Source organism: Rhinichthys klamathensis, unplaced genomic scaffold, assembly GCF_029890125.1.
Source record: "Rhinichthys klamathensis goyatoka isolate OS25496 unplaced genomic scaffold, OSU_Roscu_1.1 h1tg000040l_1, whole genome shotgun sequence".
Classification (NCBI taxonomy): Eukaryota; Metazoa; Chordata; class Actinopteri; order Cypriniformes; family Leuciscidae; genus Rhinichthys; species Rhinichthys klamathensis.
Genome location: NW_026606587.1, coordinates 10,435,325 through 10,456,270, shown reverse-complemented (window position 1 = coordinate 10,456,270; position 20,946 = coordinate 10,435,325). Strand labels below are relative to the sequence as shown.

At 38.4% G+C, this 20,946-nt stretch overlaps 1 protein-coding gene across 3 annotated transcripts in view; it reads left to right on the top strand.

Annotated features, from left to right (window-relative positions):
• The window catches only part of prickle3 (prickle homolog 3), a 41,880-nt gene extending 23,080 nt beyond the window's left edge, over positions 1-18,800 (top strand). For 2 of the 3 annotated variants that reach the window (XM_056246829.1, XM_056246831.1), the window contains 9 exons: positions 3,820-4,003; positions 4,531-4,644; positions 4,795-4,932; positions 6,614-6,817; positions 7,098-7,284; positions 12,155-12,523; positions 13,782-14,093; positions 14,183-14,560; positions 18,389-18,800. In XM_056246829.1, the coding sequence (XP_056102804.1) occupies positions 3,820-4,003; positions 4,531-4,644; positions 4,795-4,932; positions 6,614-6,817; positions 7,098-7,284; positions 12,155-12,523; positions 13,782-14,093; positions 14,183-14,560; positions 18,389-18,786 (2,284 nt within the window). In that variant the 3' untranslated portion in view covers positions 18,787-18,800. Of the gene's footprint in view, positions 1-197; positions 298-3,819; positions 4,004-4,530; positions 4,645-4,794; positions 4,933-6,613; positions 6,818-7,097; positions 7,285-12,154; positions 12,524-13,781; positions 14,094-14,182; positions 14,561-18,388 lie in introns of those variants that run through there. The other variant, XM_056246830.1, reaches the window with a different exon arrangement.
• The last annotated feature ends 2,146 nt before the right edge of the window (positions 18,801-20,946 follow it).

Sequence of the window (20,946 nt, the reverse complement as noted above, 5' to 3'; positions counted from 1 at the left end):
CACACACACACACACACACACATTATTCCCGTTCACCTCCGTGTGGACTTGAAGACCGGGCTTTGACCTCATTTTCAGCATGAGATAGAGAGAAAACTGATCACACAAGTGGTGTGATATCATCAGTGCCGCCCAATGAGCGGGTCTTCAGCCTGTGACACGCGCGTCCGCCGCTCATCAGTCTCTGGCAGCGCTCAGCCCGATGACGAGGATTGTTGTGTTGTGGGACAGGATTAGGATTAGAAAAAAAGTGTGTCGCACCTGGACATTTTCTGGATGATTCTTGAACTGTATTCCGTACGTATTTGTTCATTCTCTTTTAATCTGTTGTTTTAGAGATTATTGTTGTTAATTTATTCAAGCAGTAAGGTTGGAGAGATGTGCTATATTTTATACTGCTATGGCTTTATAAAGATCTTACTGCAAAGTTCAAATAATAAAATATTACAGAAAATAATTCGAAATTCTTATTGTTTCATCAAGGAAATTCAAGTGATATTAAAACATCTCAAACTGTACAGGCAAGCCAACGTGCGAATAACTTTTACATCATTTATAATAATTCAATATTATATATGTGCATATCATCTCACATATTATTGGGAATTTAATAATTTCATCTTACTTTTTGTCCATACCAGCAACTTCACCTTATTGCATATTTCTGCTTAGTTTGGGCATCTGAATGTTTTTTTCCCCCTCCTCCTCAAGTATAAGCTCCATATTCTCACTATATCATACTATATGAGCCATAAAATCCTGATATATTAAATATGGCGCAAACTTTGTTTAGATTTAGTGTGTTCCATTTCAAAATATTCGATTTTTCTGACTATTATTTCATATGTCATGCATTACAGGTATGTTCACCTAAAGTTCACCTAAAAATAAAAAAATCATTGATAATTATTTACTCTTCCTTTTGTTCTAAACCTGTATGAATTCCTTTATCTTCAAAAAAATATATATATTGAAGAGTGTTTCATGTTTGTCCTTACAATGAAAGTCAATGGGGTCCAAAACAACATCGGCCCCTACTGACCTACATTTTTTTTCTTTAAGGTTTCACAGGTTTGGAACAATGATGTAAATGATGACTGATTGAATATACATATTTTCTTCACATCTTGGTTCTATACAAAATAAAGTGAAGGTTGGTTTGGTTATGATTTTAATCGTGTGTAAAGTCATTTGGTGTATGTTTGTGGTTTAAAGCGCTTTTGTTGGCATGAGTTTGGCTGTGTAGTGAAGTGTAAGATCCGTGACTCTGCCATTGTTCCAGTAGTTGCCATGGATGAACCTGCTGTGCTGGTCTTCATCAGAAACATTAGATCACGTTGTCATTAATAGATGCCATTAATTAAATTGCTGTGACAACAGCAGGTTAATTCAGGGTGAGGTGTGAAACCAATGCAGTGGGACAGGCCTGTCTGCATGCACAACTTGTGTGTGTGTGTGTGTGTATGGATGTTTGCATTCAATGCAGTGTTATTCATTTTAAGATTTTTTTGTGAAATGTGTGAATAGCTATAATCGTGATTTAATGTGCGATTAGATGTATTGTTAGATGTTTGATTAGGTCTTATTTATTTTGTGGATGTTTAGGACACCAACATGTAGGAAAAAAAGTCATAGCATAGGCAAACTTTTTTATTTAATTTTGATGAAGACAAACATTTTCTTTGGCATGGTGTGCTGAATGATAGTTCACAATAAGACCAGTAACATGTGGAATGTAAAGATGGTCATTTTGGTCGCTTTCAACGCAGTCAATGAGTTGATGTAACATCTTTTAGGCTTGAATCACCGGCCTGAAATGATTGTCTGTTTTGAGAAGTAATAATAGGTATCATGAACATCGGTTGTGTCAGCTGATGCTCAGGAATGTTGGTGACAGGGTTTGACCAAATTCAGAAATGAAGAATGGGATTCTTTTTAATTCATGAGTAATGTTTGACCGATAATGATTTCTTTATTCTCCATCTTAGAAAGCAGGGTGACCGATGGCTGATATAAACCTGATTCATATGTCAATGTCAATGTTATATATATAGCACCATTATACACAACCAGGGTTGACCAATGTGCTGCACAATATAAACCGAACAACTTGACAATACAATATAATTACTAAAATCCAATGCAATAAAACTTCCTCGTTGATTATAAGCCAAATTAAAAAGATAATTCTGATTTAAAAACAGATAGTGATGATTTTTATGAAACATTGTTGTATTCATTCTAGGACTGCGTGATATTTCGAAATAAAAGTGATGTTGCGATATGGGTTAGTGTGATTGCCATTGTCATCGTGCAGGATGCGTAAATATACAGTATGTGCTAGCGGTTTCAAAGTGTGGTTCATGATAGTGTTTCAGAGACTCGGAACAGTTGAATCATTTACTGTGAATCAAGCCGTTCTGAGATGTAAATGAACATACAGTGCCTTCACTCTGAAACTGGCAGCACATGTATTTATTTGCCTGCAACCCATCAACATAAAAGCTTGATGGTAAACCATTTGAAAATGAAGAAATATAGGGCCAGATTTACTAAACAGAGCAAATTAGCGTCCCTTAAAAGCGCCGATGGGAGTGTAAAATTCTGCGCATGATCTACTGACGACAAGCAAATTAAAGAACACAGATGCAGTCGGATCATTTCCATAATGACCAACTCAATCTACCAAGAGCAGCGCAGATTAGCGCCTGGTTTAAGACGTGCTTTTTTTGTGCGGTAAATAATGGCAGACATACTAGTAAATTGACTAGCACAAACCTTAGTAAATCACCTTGCATGATTCATTTAAATACTCTCCACCCATAAATATTGAGTCTGAAAGGGAAACTCCTACAAATGCATATGCAATAAGGTCAGCTGCAAAAATAACCCTGTCCATGTCTTTTCAGTGTTCATTTTTCACTGTGTCTTCTTTAGTAAATCCTGACAGTAGTTTTTTAACGCCAAAAGAGGGTTTGCACTGTTGCAAGCTGTTAGTAAATATGGCCCTAAAGGCCCTTGCACACTGAGTCCGAAATTTTCGTATGCATTTTTCGTATTCGTGATTCGGTGGCTCTGAATTATCAAAACACCATTCAAACTGCTTGCTACGGATGCGAAGAACGCAGAAAATTTAACGCGATCCAATTTTTTTTTATGACGGACGAAAGTTTCGGAGGCAGTGTGCAAGCGTGATTGACATAACGTGAGGTCGTATTTATTTTTTAACTCAGTGCAAGGGCCTTTAGACGTAAATATTAGTATTGTAATTTTATTAAAATAAAGTATCAAAAAATAAATAAAGTTTAAAGTAAAATAAAATGTATTATTACAATATTTTGTGTTAATATATTTAATAATAATCACAATTAAATCATAATTATTGTTATTTTATAATCGCATTGAATTGGTCAAAAATTGTGTGAATGTGGCCTATAAAAACTCAAATGGAAAGAGTTTTATTTTTTATTAAACCAAAAAAAGTATGAACACCCAGATTTTAAATCATTCAGCCCTAAAAGGATTTCATGCTTAAAACCATTCTTCAGAGTAAAAAGTCATTTTTCAGCTCTCAAAACCACCCAAATCATTCCAGAATGACTCTTTCTTTCCAAATAGAGCTATTCAAATCACTATATATATATCGCAGAAAATATTGCGATGTCAGTTTTATTTTTCAATATGGTGCAGGGCAAATTCATTCCCTTATTTCCCCCCCAAATCCTAAACAGTTGTGTTGAAAGTGTCATTTTCAGTTGTGTTGGATTGTCAGTGTCCAGCCTGTCCACTCAACACCCCTCTGCTGACCTGTTTCCACAGGAAGATCTGTGTGCACTGTAAGTGTGTGCGGGAAGAGCATGTGGTGCGCTCGGTGCCCGGCCAGCTGGAGAGAATGATGATGAAGCTGGTGTCAGACTTCCAGAGGCACTCCATATCCGATGACGACTCGGGCTGCGCCTCGGAAGAATACGCCTGGGTGCCGCCCGGAATCAAGCCTGAACAGGTGAGGAGACCGTCTTCAGGAGAATCTATAGATGCAATGACGTCAAAGTAAAGCGTTAAGTGAATCAGCCAATCACAGCCTCTCTTAAATCCACTCAAGCTTCTCTTTTTCATACAATGAAACAAGACTGTCAAGCTTCAAGAAGGACAAGAAACATCACCTCAGCTGTCCTGTGTAGCGCCAGTGTTGATGTTCAGTTCTGCATTTCATTTTATCCTGGCCAGTAACTGCCCATTTAGACCATTAGAGATGCAAAATCACCCACGCTTGCTTTTCTGTTCAAATGAAACTGGTTTGCGAACTGGTTTAACTTTAGGAAAAATATTACTATTGAACAGTAGAATGTATTTCTCAATTTAATAATAATAAAACTATTAAAACTTAAAAATCAAATCATTTGATGAAAAAAAAAAAAGAATTTTGGGAAAAATAACGGAATTTGGGGAAAAATAAAAAGGATTTCATAAGGACCCAGACATAAACTGTCACACTATTATATGTGTGTATTTGTGTTCTTGTACGTACAGGTTTATCAATACTTCAGCTGTATTCCAGAAGACAAGGTTCCGTACGTGAACAGTCCAGGAGAACGATACCGTATTAAACAGCTCTTGCACCAGCTGCCGGCCCATGACAGCGAGGTACAACCCCTCACATACTTTTTCATGAATTCATCATTCATATTGGCCTGAATACATTAATAGCATTGTAAGAATGTCATGTTGTAAGTCTGTGTTGGTCTTGCGTGAGCTGTAACAGTATTGTAAATGTATGTGTGTGTGTGTGCATAGCCTCAGTACTGTAACTCTCTGGATGAAGAAGAGAAGAAAGAATTGAAGTTATTCAGCCAGCAAAGGAAGAGAGAGAATCTGGGCCGGGGCATCGTACGACTTTTTCCAGTCACCATGACCGGAGCCATCTGTCAACAGGTAGAGAGAGAGAGAGACAAAAACGGCACAGTCTGCTGATGAGATCAGTCCGGATGCAACTCTCCGACTGTAAAATCACCTTCAAATGTGAACTTACTGCTTCCTTCTTCCAGAAATAGTGCATACTTAGCTGAGTACCACTTCAGCTCAAGTATAGAGTGTGCATAGAACTACTTGAGCGGAAGAGGCACTCGTCTGGCATGTGGCTTCTGGAAACTTTTTGATATGCTGTGATAAATTCAAACTCCAGTCTGGCCAGTGCCAAGTCAGATACCATATGCACTAGATAAAACCGCATACTTTCCATACACCCCCTGCAATATTTCATGTGTTTTGCCACATTTCAACACCCATAATGCACTCCAGATGATGAGTAGCTGCCAAGAGGGTGTGACTGTGTTGAGGAGAGGCAGATTATTACAAGTCTTGTTTTGTTGATTTATGTGAAAACCCAGTTTTTTTATGTCATCAAACACAGAACATAGTTAGAATGTAATCTTTCTTTCATATTTCTACTTGTAAAGTTTTTAATTTTGACTTTATAATAGCTTTTAATTATGAGGTGTCACCCTGCTAAAGAACAGGGACGTGCTGTTAAAGCAAAGTTAAAGGGTACTAGACGTGTATTGAAGCAGAATTCACCCTTTTACTCATGGAAAAAACAACCTTGTTAATGATTTTTTTTTTATGTTCAATAAATAATTTCAATTATTGAAGATAAAAATCAGGAGGATAAACTATTATTTAGTCTAGGAATGTCCACCTAGTTGAACTAAATTCTGTTTTATATAAACATTTGAAATGTACAGTCATTTTCATAAAAAGAAATTGACAAAAATGTTTATGACTCATCCTGCACTTTACAGGTTTTTTTGTCCAATCAGATTCTCTGTGGAATGAAAATGTCTCCTGGGGACAGGGGGCATGAAATAATATGAATTATTATTATTTGAATGTTTTTTATTTTATTAAAATTATTTAAGAAAACTATAGTAATAACACTATTGTACTATAACATATATATTTAATATGTAATAATAATGCATTTGTTACAGTAAAATTAATAATATTATTTAAATACATTTTATTTATTAAATTATGAAAAAATTAAGTACATAAAGAAATATTAATTTACTATAGTAATAATTGTATTGTATTGTAAAACAAGATATATAATATTATATAACAATATTTTATAGTACAACAGTAAAATGACAATACCAATATGTATGATATTTATCTTAATTTCTTTGCTTTCAAACATTACATCATAGAGCTTTATTTTGTTATTATATTATTGTTATATTGTTTTCACTGAAAGGTGATAATTCTTTATCTCTGAAGCAGAAAATCATGAATCATCGTTATGATATAAACTAAAGGCTAATGGCTAATAAAAAAAGGGGGGAGTTTTTTCGATGTGTCCTGCAATAACTTCCTGTTTCAAGAGGAAATAAATCAATACAGGGAAGAAAATTGCACTAATCAAGAGATGTCATGGGATCTTTAACTGTTACTGCTATCTTGGTTGTTATATGACATCACAGCGGTCATGTGGGAGCGGTCAGGGCTTCCATAAAATGCTGAGTTTCCAACTTGTAATTATGACTTTCTAAACCTCTCTTCCCATCCTACTCTTTTCTCTTTTTCCCCTTCCCTCTCCTCTCTGACTGTTGATCAGTGTGGAAGGCAGATTTGCGGCGGTGACATAGCGGTCTTTGCGTCACGTGCGGGTCACGGCTCCTGCTGGCATCCTCAGTGTTTCCAGTGCGCTTCCTGTAACGAGCTGCTGGTAGACCTCATCTACTTCTACCAGGAAGGACACATCTACTGCGGGCGGCACCACGCTGAACACATCAAACCCCGATGCCAGGCCTGCGACGAGGTGAACGCTGCACTTCAACATGCAAGCTGTACAACAGCTCTTCGCCCTCTATTGTTCACGCAGTTTCTATTTTCATTTATTTGGTGACAGAATTCGTTGTGTAGTGTTTATCACACATGTGCCTTAGTGCTCACAGGAGACACGGGTTCAATCCTGGCCTACAACAATCCCATTTTATTATATTTACTAAAATTGAATTTGATCCCAGCCCTGCATTACTTACTGAATGGAACAGAAACAAGAGGTGGTGCCACATGACCTTAGACTATATCTCCCTCAGATCATCTTTGCGGACGAGTGTACGGAGGCCGAGGGGCGGCACTGGCACATGAAGCATTTCTGCTGTTTTGAGTGTGAGGCGGCGCTGGGGGGTCAGCGGTACATCATGAGAGAGAGTCGGCCCTACTGCTGCCGCTGCTACGAGTCGCTGTACGCCGAATACTGCGACACCTGCGGAGAACATATCGGTGAGGACAGACAAACAACTCTCTATAACCATATATGGTAACACTTTACTTGAAGGGGTGTGCATAAGACTGACATGACACCTTCATAATCATGACATGACACATGTCATGAATATGAAGGAGGTTTCATGCATGTTTTCATGCATGTTACAACTGTCATTAAGTGTCATTCGCTCAATTATGACATTTTTAATGCAAATATGACATTGTTTGAGATGTCTTGGTAATGACACCTTGACATAAACCAATACATCATAACCTGCCGTGTGTTTGTCATGACAACTTGACATTACTAGACAACACAACCTGTCATAAATATGTCATAGCTGATTAATTATCAAACTTAAGAAACCACTTAGCTTTATGGCTTAAAGCAACACCAAGGAACTTTTCCTCAGCGGTCGCCCTACAGGTTGGAAGCGGAATTGTCCATTACCGCTGTCGTAAATAATTTGGCCTACCGCAGCCTACTGTCGCACGCGCACGCTCGCTGTTTATCCAGCACGGCTTTGGAATCAACAATGGCCACAGACAAGGTAGAGTATTATATATTATATATATATATCACTCACCCTTTTCCTTTTCCGAGTCTCCTCCGACAAAACCTTTGTCTTCTTAGTTTTTGTTACTGCTTCGGCCATACCAAAAACATAAGCACGGAAGCCAGAAAATAAACGCTGGTTGGCCTCTCACGTCCGAATTTGAGGAAGTGGTGGGGGAAGTGACGTATGCCGTAAAGCAGTCGAGTTTTGTAGTTCTTTTTGTGCTCCGGTTACTACCCGAAACCCGAAGTTACATAGTGCGAGTAAAAGCGATGTAGACCACGTCAGGCTATGGCAGATGTGTCATTTAACTTATTGTAAGTCGATGTACCATCACAAGAGTCTTGTAAATATATTATGAAGGTTGAAAAACTACATAGTGTTACTTTAACATTACATTAAACTGTCAGGTGGTTGGTTTTGACATTGGCTGTCATGAGGCCATTATAACATTTTAATGACAAATTCAATTAATACCACTGTAGTTGAGGTCAAGAAAAATATTCATGACACAGTTATAATGGCCTCATGACAGCCAATGTCAAAACCAACAACATGACAGTTTAATGTAATGTTAACCCATAAAGCTAAGTGGTTTCTTAAAGGTGCTCTATGTAACTTTTAGCGGCCTCTAGTGGTGATGTTTCAGATTGCAACCAAATTTTACAAGAGCGCTCGTGCTCGAACTCATAGACAATACCGTCTATTACGCAAATATCTCGCGAATACTAGACGGATTTGGGGAGCACCGAGCTCGTTGGGACCATCTAGTCGAGCTGAAAAGAACCATATAAGTTCCATAGTTTTTTGGGGGGTGTTTTCGCGGAGATATTAGCAGAAAACCATCGGGCGCGCTGCAAAATTGCGGACGCCGGTGACGTCACGATCTCAGAAGAAATCGCTCGTATCTCTGGAACGCAAAGACCCAGAGAGCTCAAATTCGGGGGAGGAGGTCCCAGGGGAACCCTTGCCCGAACGCTAGAGTGGCGGGCCTCGGGGATGCCCCCTACCGGATCGCCGTTCGCTGGGACCCCCGTCCCAGCGAACGGCTATAACTCAGGGAGCCGGGCGAGTTGGACCTCGGGGGTGGGCTCGTTCGAAAGGCCCCGTCCAGCACTACGAACGATTAGAGTCTTGGGAATATTGATCAAAGATTGACTGAGATATAAGCCGAAAAACGTGCGCCTTTAACCGGACGTAACTCCCTGACCGTCTACAATAGACTGTATATAAAAAGGAGAGAGGCTCGGGAGCGCGCATGCACGTCACATCTGTTGGATTTCGCGGTAAATCCGACCCGGAGACTTCACATAGAAATAGGAATTCTGGCCTTCAGAGGTAATAGCAAAAGTCGACAAGTGGATCATTTTAATGTGTGATTACAACCCCTTCACACAAAAAGGATTAATTTTTAGTAAAAAAGTTACATAGAGCACCTTTAATTTTGATAATTAATCTGCTAAGTCATGTTTATGACATATTTATGACAATTTATGTTGTCTTGGTAATGTCAAGTTGTCATGACAAACACATGGCAGGTTATGATGTATTGGTTTATGTCAAGTTGTTATAACAAAGACATCTCAAACAATGTCATATTTGCATTAAAAATGTCATAATTGACCGAATGACACTTAATGACAGTTGTAACATGCATGAACATGCATGAAACCTCCTTCATATTCATGACATGTGTCATGTCATGATTATGAAGGTGTCATGTCAGTCTTATGCACACCCCTTCAAGTAAAGTGTTACCCTATATATTCTTAAATATCACTAAAGTGTAAACCATTTTGGCAGCATCAGTCATGCATCAGCGATTCAGGGGGTTTAAGAGCTGAATTTGTTTAAATGTATTTATCTCAACAACAACAAAAAGAAAAAAGAAATAGTATTTTGCATTCAAAATGTAGCTTTTTTAGGACATTAAGGTGTTTGTTGCATTTTGACATTATTGTCATTACAATTTAGTTTATCTTCCACTTATCATCACCATAATATCACATCAATATAAAGAATACATAATGTGAAGTAAAAAATAATTTAAATTAAAGGCAATGCAACAATACTACTATGATGTATAAAAGGGATTTAATGAATATATTGTTTTGCATTACATTATTGAGAATGGGGGAAATGTACCTCTTTGTCATTATATCAATTAGGCTTTAATTTCTTTATGCAGAATAGAGTCTGTGGTGTATGTATGCATGCATACGAGAGCTTTCTGACCCCACACAGGCAGCAACGTACGTAACCACCACTTTCAAGACCCAGAAAGGTAGTAAAGACAGTTAAAATAGTCCTGTGACTACAGTGGCGACGAGAATACTTTTTGTGTGCAAAAAAACGAAACACAAAAATTACGACTTTCTTTTAAGAATTTGTTCTCTTCCGTGTGATTCTCTGACGCTGTTCACGTGAGCAGCACGACGTGTGTGTGTGATGCTGATGCAGGAGCCGGCCAATACTGAGCCGGTGTTCTGACGTAGAACCAGGAAGTGCTGCACTACAACGTGAATGGCATCAGAAACAAATTTTGTCTAAATCTTACAAAATAGGCTCAGATGATCTTTGGACTGAGCTGCACAGAAATGACTGAACAGATTATTATTATTTTTTTCATCTTTGTTCAAAAGTTATGATGTCGTGCTCTTAACGAGGTCAACCCAAAATTGGTTCAGATGCTGTATCTCGGCCAAACTGGGTTCCGTGGGTTCGAATCCTGTTTGGCACATTACCCAGACCGCAAGAGGTACTCAGGCCAGTAGTGATGCAAAGGTTTCTTCTGCTCCAGACATTGTGTTATTCTGAAATTATTAAATATACCATCCGGTCCACTTAAATACGAAATCTCCATTTTGAGTTGGTTCTCAGTTGAACTATGGGACTTCGGCATCTGTGTGAAAACACGTCTTCCCAGTGGCGCAATGAGATGAGCGACAGGCGACTGACCCGCAGATTGTGGGTTCCAGTCCCATGTGGGGCAACCTTATAAAATTGTGTAATGTTGTGTCATTTAGAGCCAATAGCTGCGGTTCTGCCTTCAAAAACGTATGTCTCTGTAAAATTAAAAAAAACTGTTGTATGAGTGACATACTGTTAAAGCAACAGGCCAGAGCTTTGATGTTTGATCAAATTCAATGTGTAGTAAGTGTTTAACCATTGTGAAATGTTGCAATGTTCAAAGGTTTCCTAATAAAATCCAAAGTCCAAACATGTACATTTGGTTGTACCTGTGCCCGTTTGCCTGTGTTTAATTAGTCTCCATGGTTGTTAACCCCTTAAACCCGAAGTGTACCGGCAAGCTTTTTAATGCATCTAACCATTTTGATCAACTCTTAACGAGTGCTAAGTAGTCCCTCTAAAACAGCGTGTGAATCAGAAATGTTTCTTGAGCAGCAGATCAGCATATTAGAATGATTTCTGAAGGATCATGTGACACTGAAGACTGGAGCAATGATGCTGAAAATTCAGCTTTAATCACAGGAATAAATTCCATTTTAAAATATAACAGACAAGTCATTTTAAATTGTAATAATATTTCTCATAATTACGGCTTTTACTGTATTTTGGATCAAAATGCAGCCTTGAACATATAGATACTTCAAAAACATTTAAAAAGTCTTTGACAAACAAAGCTAGTTTATGCCTTAAGTGTTATATACTTTCAAAAGTATATAACAGGACATATATAAAATGTATAGAAATGTATATCAAAAGTATATAACAGGAGAACTGTTATATATTTGTTTCTCCATTCTGTCACTGATGGAGTTTTGGTTCCTTGCCACTGTCGCGTTTATCATCTTTGGCTTTTGGCTTGCTTAGTTGGGGACATTTAACTTAATATTCAACAGTAATATTGATCTGTCTGCATTATATGAGAACTGAACTGAGCTGGACAATGACATCGCGGTTTTCTCCAGAGCGGCTATATCTATAAATGAACTAAATGAATAACTTTTTTACAACAAAATTGAACCATCACTGAACTTACTGTGACGCTATTTTCTTCTGGAAACAAACTTTGTGGCATTATTTTCCTGTTATCTCTGTAAAGCTGCTTTGAAACAATCTATATTGTAAAAAGCGCTATAAATAAATGTGACTTGACTTGACAAAAGAATGACCTAGTTGCATTTATAAAACATTTATTCACTTGCCTGCTAGACCTTTGTAGGTGTGTTAACATGAACACATTTCTGCAGTCATTTTATGTAATTGCTAGAGATGCAGTACATTCCTTGTTAATTCTGGCAGTAAAAAGCTGAGCAATTACAGATTGAAGTGCTGTGACGTTTGATTTCTCTCTCTGTCTGCAGGTATAGATCAGGGCCAGATGACGTACGAGGGCCAGCACTGGCACGCCTCTGAAGCGTGTTTCAGCTGTGCCTGCTGTCGGCTCCCCCTGCTGGGCAGACCCTTCCTGCCCCGCGGCGGACTCATCTTCTGCTCACGCTCCTGCTCGCTGGGGGAAGACCCAGACAACTCCGACTCCTGCGATTCTGCCCTACAGAGCAAATCAGTGTCACATAAACTAATTCATAATCCGCAGCATAGTTCCACACCACGGCCACAGGGGGGAACCAATGTCCCTGCCGCCACCTCTAAAGTTAGCACAAAGAAGAATGCAGTCATAGCAACTACTACAACAGCAGATAATGGGTGTCATATTCCACTGAAGAGCAAAGGTACAGATGTTATTGTTTACAAAAAAAAACAAAAAAAAACTTTGCTTTTTATGATGCTTCACACATATACGTTATTTTTTTTATTTAAGCACAACATGGAAATACAAAATGTAGCTAAATCTTGCAAGAAATGTCATATTTTAGCACAAAATCAATAGAAAAATCAATGAATATTTTATGAGAATGGAGCCATGGAAAATTGTTGCATTGTGGCTCTTTGAGAAAAAAGCACGTTTTATTATTTTTTATTATTATTATTTATTCTCAGTGGTGATTGAGAATTTTTCTCCCTGAATTCTCATTCTTTAATTAAAAAAACAATTTTAGTAATTCTCTTTCATCTCAATGGTGATTTAAACACAATTAGGCACGTTTGTTCCCAAATTCGTATTATTGCAATAATTTTTTTATATAATTTTCTAAATTGTACAGTACATTTGTAAGTATACGTTATTTATTATTTTTAATATATGATAATTTAAAAAAAAATTCAAGACAAGATGATTAGTGTTTAGGTACAACAACAAAAAAATGACATCTGCATGTTGACTTCAGTATGTGACACTTGAAGACTGGAGTAACGGCTGCTGAAAATTCAGGTGTAAATTACATTTTTAAATATACAATAGTTATTTTAAATTGTAATCATATTTCATAAGTTTTTACTGTATTTTTGATCAAATAAATTCAGCCTTGGTGAGCATAAGAGACTTCTTTCAAAATTTACCAACCAAAAAGTAATGAACAGCCGCGCATTTTTTCAATTCGATTCAATTCACATTTATTTGTATAGCGCTTCTCACATTGTTTCAAAGCAGCTTTACAGAAAATGCAGAGTCCACATTACAAGTTATAGTGATCTGTTATCAGAGGTAACTGTCTTAGTTATGCATTTCAGAAATATACAGGTGAAAAATAGAATATCGTGCTGTAAATAACTTAAATCACAGTTAGCTAAAAATGTGCTAATTTAAACAATGTAAAAATTTAAGGCAGCAACAATGAGCTCATTGAAGAAATGAATACTTGTTAACAAATGATTATGACATAGAAAATTGTAGCATTGGTTCATGTTGATTCAGAGTTTGGTTCATCTGCAGTCCTCACAGATGACTCAAATTGACGCAAATTTTTCAATTTTGTCCTTTGGTTTTGTGGTGAACTATAACTTGTAAATTGGAAAAGCGCCCGCCGTACATACTATTGACAGTGTTTGTTGTCAGAAGCATCTCTAATTATGCCGTTGGTCATTTTGCAGGTGTTCACACATCATTCCCTCCTGTACCGAATGGCGAACCTCCACCGTATGGACAAACTCGCACACAAAACTCACATCTTTCCTCTCAGCTCTGTCTAGTAGCCAATGACAGGGCAGCATTACATTGCAAGGACCAATTGAGCATCAGCACACACCAAATGAATCGCCGGTCAGACAGTCCTTACAGCGCTCTGGAGTTTACAGTGGAGCTGAACGGATATGCAGAATTTGGTCCTTTCCCACCAAACTGCACATCTAGGGGGACTTCCACTGCAAAGGATTGTGGGAACATCGTCGAGATCGGTCGTACAGGTTTGCTTGATGTCATAGAGTCAAATTAATTCAAGCAATAAATCATTTATCAGGTCTGAAGCTGTATTTCTTACTTTGCTTCCTCATAGGAATTTCCTCTCAACTTGAGTCTTCAGATGCGTTTGATGATCTAAACGACTCCGACACCTTTCCGCCTCCTCCGCCCCCTGTTTTCTTCGATCCGTCTGATTCGCAGACGCCTTCGGATTCCCTTCCGGTTGTCACTGAAGACGAAGACCTCCCCACAACACCTGTCCGCAGCAGCACCGCCAGGGTCAGCTTCAGAGAGCCAATCAGCTGCAGTTATTCAGTGGAAGAGGAAGAGTGGGAGGAAGAGGAAGGGGTGGAGATGGAGCGAAGAGAGGGAGAGGATGAGGAGCAGGAGGAAGATGGAGAAGAAGCTGAGGGAAGCTTGGGACACAGGTTGCGCTTTTGCACTGAAGAACCATCTCAAATGGACCTGCTGGGTGAGATCATAATGCTTTCAGCTTTTGTCCTAAGATCCTAATAGCAATAACACAAAATACAGTCTTATGCACGTTAGATGCTACACACACACAAAAACATTTGTTGTAAAGCTACATGCAAAACCACCGCTAGAGAAAACAATCATTTGTTTAATTGGACTTTTGAAACAAAACCAAAATGTGTATTTGCATTTAGCTTAAAGGAACACTCCGACTTTTTGGGACTTTAGCCTATTCACCTTATCCCCCAGAGTTAGATAAGTCTATACATACCTTTTTCATCTCCGTGCGTGCTATAAGTCTGTTTGACGCACCCACCGCTAGCCTAGCTTAGCACAAAGACTGGATGTAAATGGTTGCAGCTAGCATACTAATCCAAATAAGTGACAAAATAACGCAAACCTTTTCCTATTTACATGTTGTGATTTGTATAGTCACAGAGTGTACAAAAAACAAAGTCACATGAGACACAGACATATTTTAACCGTATAAATACTGGGAACTATATTCTCTGAAGGCGAAGCACTGCTACTTGGGCGGAGTGATAACCGCAGCACCTGAGACACGCCGTGGTGAGGAGCAGAGAGTTCGTTCAGAGTGTTGCACTAATCACTCCGCCCAAGTAGCAGTGCTTCGCCTTCAGAGAATATAGTTCCCAGTATTTATACGGTTAAAATATGTCTGTGTCTCATGTGACTTTGTTTTTTGTACACTCTGTGACTATACAAATCACAACATGTAAATAGGAAAAGGTTTGCGTTATTTTGTCACTTATTTGGATTAGTATGCTAGCTGCAACCATTTACATCCAGTCTTTGTGCTAAGCTAGGCTAGCGGTGGGTGCGTCAAACAGACTTATAGCACGCACGGAGATGAAAAAGGTATGTATGGACTTATCTAACTCTGGGGGATAAGGTGAATAGGCTAAAGTCCCAAAAAGTCGGAGTGTTCCTTTAATCGTTCAACAAAGGTACTCAAGTTATTGTAAGAAAAAAATATTTAAGAAATAGAGAAAATATAGAAATGCTGAAAACTAAACTAGCCTGAGTGACAAATGAAGGTTTTATGGGAAATTCAAATGAGTCACTAACTACAAATTAACATTTTGTCCCAGTCTGATGTTTCTCAAGTTTAAGCATCTTTTCTAATTTGTTACAAAAACTGAACGGATTAAGCCTCCAAATGCCCCTTGGAGAATGACATGTGTGGGAAATGCTTAAGAACAGGGTTTCCCAGACCAGAGGTGCATAAGGGAACTGCAAGGCATTAAAATAAGTAACATTCAAATAAACCAATGGGGATGCACTGGTAATCAAAATAAAACTGAAGTAGCGATATACAGTGCCTTGCGAAAGTATTCATACCCCTTCATTTTGGTCTGTTGCAGCCGGATGCTAAGCGGCTTTAACTTTTACTTTTTTCCCCACATCAATCTACACTCCTCATCCCATAATAACAAAGCAAAAAAACTTTACAAATGTATTAAAAAGGAAAAACTGAAATGATTACATTGCATAAGTATTCATACCCTTAGCACAGTACTTAGTTAAAGCACCTTTAGAGAGAACGTTGTTTTGGGTATGATGCCACAAGCGTTGCACATTAGGGGGTTTTCTGCCATTCTTCTTGTCAGGTTGGATAGGGCCTGTCGGTGGACAGACATTTTCAGGTTTCTCCAGAGATGTTTGATTGGGTTCAAGCACAGGCTCTGGCTGGGCCACTCAAGGACATTCACAGAGTTGTCCATAAGCCACTCTTGCATCGTCTTAGCTGTGTGTTTAGGGTCATTTTCCTGTTGGAACGTGAACCTTCTGCCCAGTCCGAGGTTCTGAATGCTCTGGACTAGGTTTTCATGAAGGGTAACTCTATATTTTGCTGCGTTGAGCTTTCCTTCTACCCTGACGAGTCCCGCAGTCCCTGCCGCTGGAAAACACCCCACACCTCGATGCTGCTCCACCACACTTTCCTGTTGGGATGGTATTGTGCTGGTGATGAGCAGTGCCTGGTTTCCTCCATACATGACGCTTGGAACTGAGGTTCATGAGACCAGAGAATATTGTTTCTCACAGTCTGAGAGTCCATTAGGTGCTTTTTTGCAAATTCCAAGTGGGTTTTCATGCGTCTTCACTGAGGAGAGGCTCGAGTCTGGCCACTCTGCCATAAAGCCCAGATCGGTGGAGTGTTGCAGTGATGTTTGTCCTTCTGTAAGTTTCTCCCATCTCCATATATGATCATGGAGCTCAACCAGAGTGAGCATCAGCTTCTTGGTCACCACTCTAACCAAGACTCTTCTCCATCGATTGCTCAGTTTGGCTCTCGGAAGAGTCCTGGTTGTTCCAATCTTCTTCCATTAAGGATTATGGAGGCTATTCTTCTGTGAACCTTCAATACAGTAGAATTTTTATTGTAGTCTTCCCCAGATCTGTCTCAACTCAATCCTGTCTTTTACCCCTTTTCCACCAAAGCATTTTGAGAGCCGGTTCGGAGCCGATGCCTACTGGCGAACCAGTTCTTTGTGTTTCGACAGCCAAAGAACCGGTTCTCGGCGAGGAAAATTGGTTCCAAAGCGGCACCAACTCTTTGCTGGACCGTTCTTTTACCACGTCATGCTTACGTCGTTCGCTGGGCTCTCGTCAGTGGAAAAACAAACAGGTTCTGAGAAGGTTCGCAAGTTGAACCAACTTTGAACCAGAACCAGTTCCGAACCGGTTCTTTTTTGGTGGAAACGAGGTATCCGAGCTTTACCTGCAGTTCTTTTGACCTCATGTATTTTCAGCTGTTAGACCTTTTATTGAGAGGTGTGTGCCTTCCCAAGTCATACCCATTCAATTGAATTCGCACAGGTTAACGCCACTCGATGTGTAGTAACATCTACAAGCACAATTGGAAAGCTCCTGAGCTAAATTTCAAGTGTCCCAAAAAAGGGTATAAATACTTATGCATTGTTATTATTCAAGTTTTTAATTTTTTATAAAATAAAGTTATCACAAATCTGTTTTTGCTTTGTAATTATGGTGTATGGAGTGAAGATTGATGTGATTTTTTTTTTAATTTAAATCAGTTTAGCGTAAGACTGCAAAATGTGAAAAAAATGAAGGGGTACCAATACTTTCGCAAGGCACTGTATCTCATCAAACTGTGATTATCAAATCAAAGAATGCAATTTAACACGCTTAGTCAGTTAATTTAACAAGTATAGTCAGTTGCGCTGCGTGTTTGAAACATTGTCAGTAAGTAGTGATTCAGTAAAGACACTTTTGTCAAATTTTATTACAAAGAAACTGTTGGCATTTCAAGCCTTTAGCCATTTTCAAGAAACTGCTGAAAACTCATCTTTTTCATCATCATCATCACTTGACCAATTAATTCTATAATCTAAAATAAATAAATAAAACCTTGCTACATGTACTATGCTGGACTAGCTGGGACTGGTCACAGCACTAGCATATTGTTGCCCTATTGTTGGTTTGATTTGCTTCTATTGTTCTCCTCAAGTCTCTTTGGATAAAAGCATCTGCTAAAAGATCAAATGTAAGTCATTACCTGGTCCACTTTTAGTGTTTCCTGATGTTTCTTTTAAGTCATTATTCACTGATAATCTGATAAACCAGCAAACTAGAGAACTGGATCAGCCTGTTTCATGATCACTCCTACTGGTTTTTCTGAACTGGATTAGCATATTCACTAAAAAGATTTGACTCAAAAGAATGATTTGTTCATGAATGAAAAGAAAAATGTGAGGAATGATGACAAACGTTCATTTTTGGGTGAGCTGTTCACATTAAGTTATAGTGAAGTGTTGTTACGGCTGTTCATCTTCCCTTTCAGATGGGTCGTACCACCACAGTTTCCGTCGGGGAAGCGGTGGCCAGCTTCCCATGGAGAAGCACCTCAGACGATCCAGAGGTTCACGAAGCGACAGACCTCGTCTGGAAACTCTGGAATGGCGGGAAGGGGAGCGCAGGCGAAGTCGAAACGGCAGCCTGACCCTGCACTCCACCCGCTCCAGACACGAAGAGTCCTGCTCCACCTGCTCCTCTTCCTCAGACTCAGAAGAGGAAGGCTTCTTTCTGGGCCAGCGCATTCCTCTGCCGCCACAGCTGACGGGTGGAGAGAGAGCAGAAGGACAGAAAGAGGACGAGGACAAGAGCCGGAGAGGAAGTTTCAGGAGAAGGACACAGAGTCTCAGTAGAAAAGACAAGGACAAGAACTGCATACTGTCCTGAGAGAGACAGCCGTGAAAAATCACATCACGTTACTTACAACTCTCTGAACCAACAAGCTGCTCAGTCAAGAACAAAGTTTATGAGTCACATTTTGTATGAGAATCTATCTTACAGTCTGTGCATCTGTGTACCAGTATTTTTTATTGAGATTATGTAATATTATCCAATATATCAGTATCAGGATGCTTAGTCAAATTTACTTGCATTATTATTCGGGCAGAGGAACACTTCTGATCTATATTTTGTTCATTGTAGGTAAGGTAGGACTACAGTTTATACATGTATGCAAAAGAAATAGATTCATCTAGATAGATCTACAAACTTTCATTTTACATTTCTTTTCAGCTAAATCTCTGTTCACACCAACACGATTTTTTGGCATGTAAATTGGGTCTGATTTAGGCATGCGATTTAAGATTAGGGCTGGGTATCGTTCAAAAATATTCCATATCGATAGCAATACCGATACTTTGTTAACGGTTCCTAAACCCCAAATTTTTCGCAAACAATTTTATTAAATCCATTTTAGCAAGATTACATTACATATTACCTAAAAATTCAGTTTGTTGACTTTTTTTTTTTTTTTTTTTTTACAGGCTCAGAGTCATATAGGCCACTGGGGGGTGGAATATAGGCCACCAAGTCACAGTTTTATGTAACTGCTGCGGCTCTGGGCATTTGACTAAAAGTGCAAAAGTGTGAATCTTATTGGTTGGCCAGCTTAATTCGCATTGCAATGGAAAAGAGATTAAAATATCTCTTTGTTAAACAATTCCATTGAACTGACGGAACGTTTGTGTCCGGCCGAACAGACGCATTAACAGCCATTCATTTCAAATTAAATTATTAATTGCACCAAATTTTCACACAGCATATTTGCCTTGAATCAGAGCCTGTTTGGAATCACAGTATACACTGTGTCCTGCCTACTATATTTAAATAATAGTATGCAAAACAGTATTTTTGTTATGTAACAATAAACATTTGCAACACTAATATGCCTCGCATTACCTCATAAAAAGTTATCTTACATTTTTAAATCTAATTTTGTGTTCAAATATCATTTGCCGATCAAAAAATGAAGAAAAACTATCGCAGCAGATGTGACTTACAGTTCATTTCTCACACTGAACATGTGAGGTCAAGCACACTGCATACTGCACGTTTTGACAAATGTAGTACATCATTCAGGTATGCCATGCATTTGGAAAATATGAATTTCTATGCACAGTATACAGTGGTAGTGCGCTATTCCAAACACTGCCTGTGTGTGGGTGAAATCTATTTTCAGCCATTCAGCAAAAACATTATAAAATCACAGAAATAAATTATGTTTTAGTCCTTCAAGCCCCACATCTGCTAAAGCCAAAGTACAAGTTAACATCTGAGGTGCTAAATCTAAAACAAACTGCTTAAACAGGTCAATAGTCGTTGCTTGTTTGACTGGTTTTGAAACGGCTATGTAATTTGCACTTGCTTAAGGTTTAACTAAGTGAAACTTATTGAAATGCAAACACAAAGTTGTTGAGTTATTGTATTTGAGCATATACTGTAAGAGAAGTCAACATGGCCGTATCACAACATAACATACCGTCTCTTCATCAACTGTATTATATGTAAATATTGACATTTCAAACCTCTCCGTGTGTAAATGAGAGTTTAAATAAAGACACATGACTTTCACTTTGTGTGCTGCAAAATAGAGATCAAAGGATTGTATGCTAAAATTGTATTTTTATAAACAACATGGTGATGGTTTTATATTCTTTTCAAGATGCTTTCTGGCTGAATATAAGTTTTCGAAGCTTTTCAAAAGTTATGTCTTTGAATGAGAAAAAATAAAACACTTGAACCTGAACAATATGTTATTTATTTTTTAAAAGTACGTTTTTAGGGCTACTGTTTAAGCAAAAATGACGATTACATTCAAATCCTATTTTTTATCATGTAAATTTCGCTACAATGTCTATAAATAGCACTCAGAAATATAGTAGGCCTACCAGCATTGTTTTTCTCATTATCCTAGTTCTGTTTTTTATAAATAAATAGGAAAATAAATATATATGGTAAAATATACTGTTTGTTTTAAATAGGAATTCCTAAACAGACAAAAAATAATGTTGTATCATCGAAGAGGATTGACTAGCAGGTAATTTGATG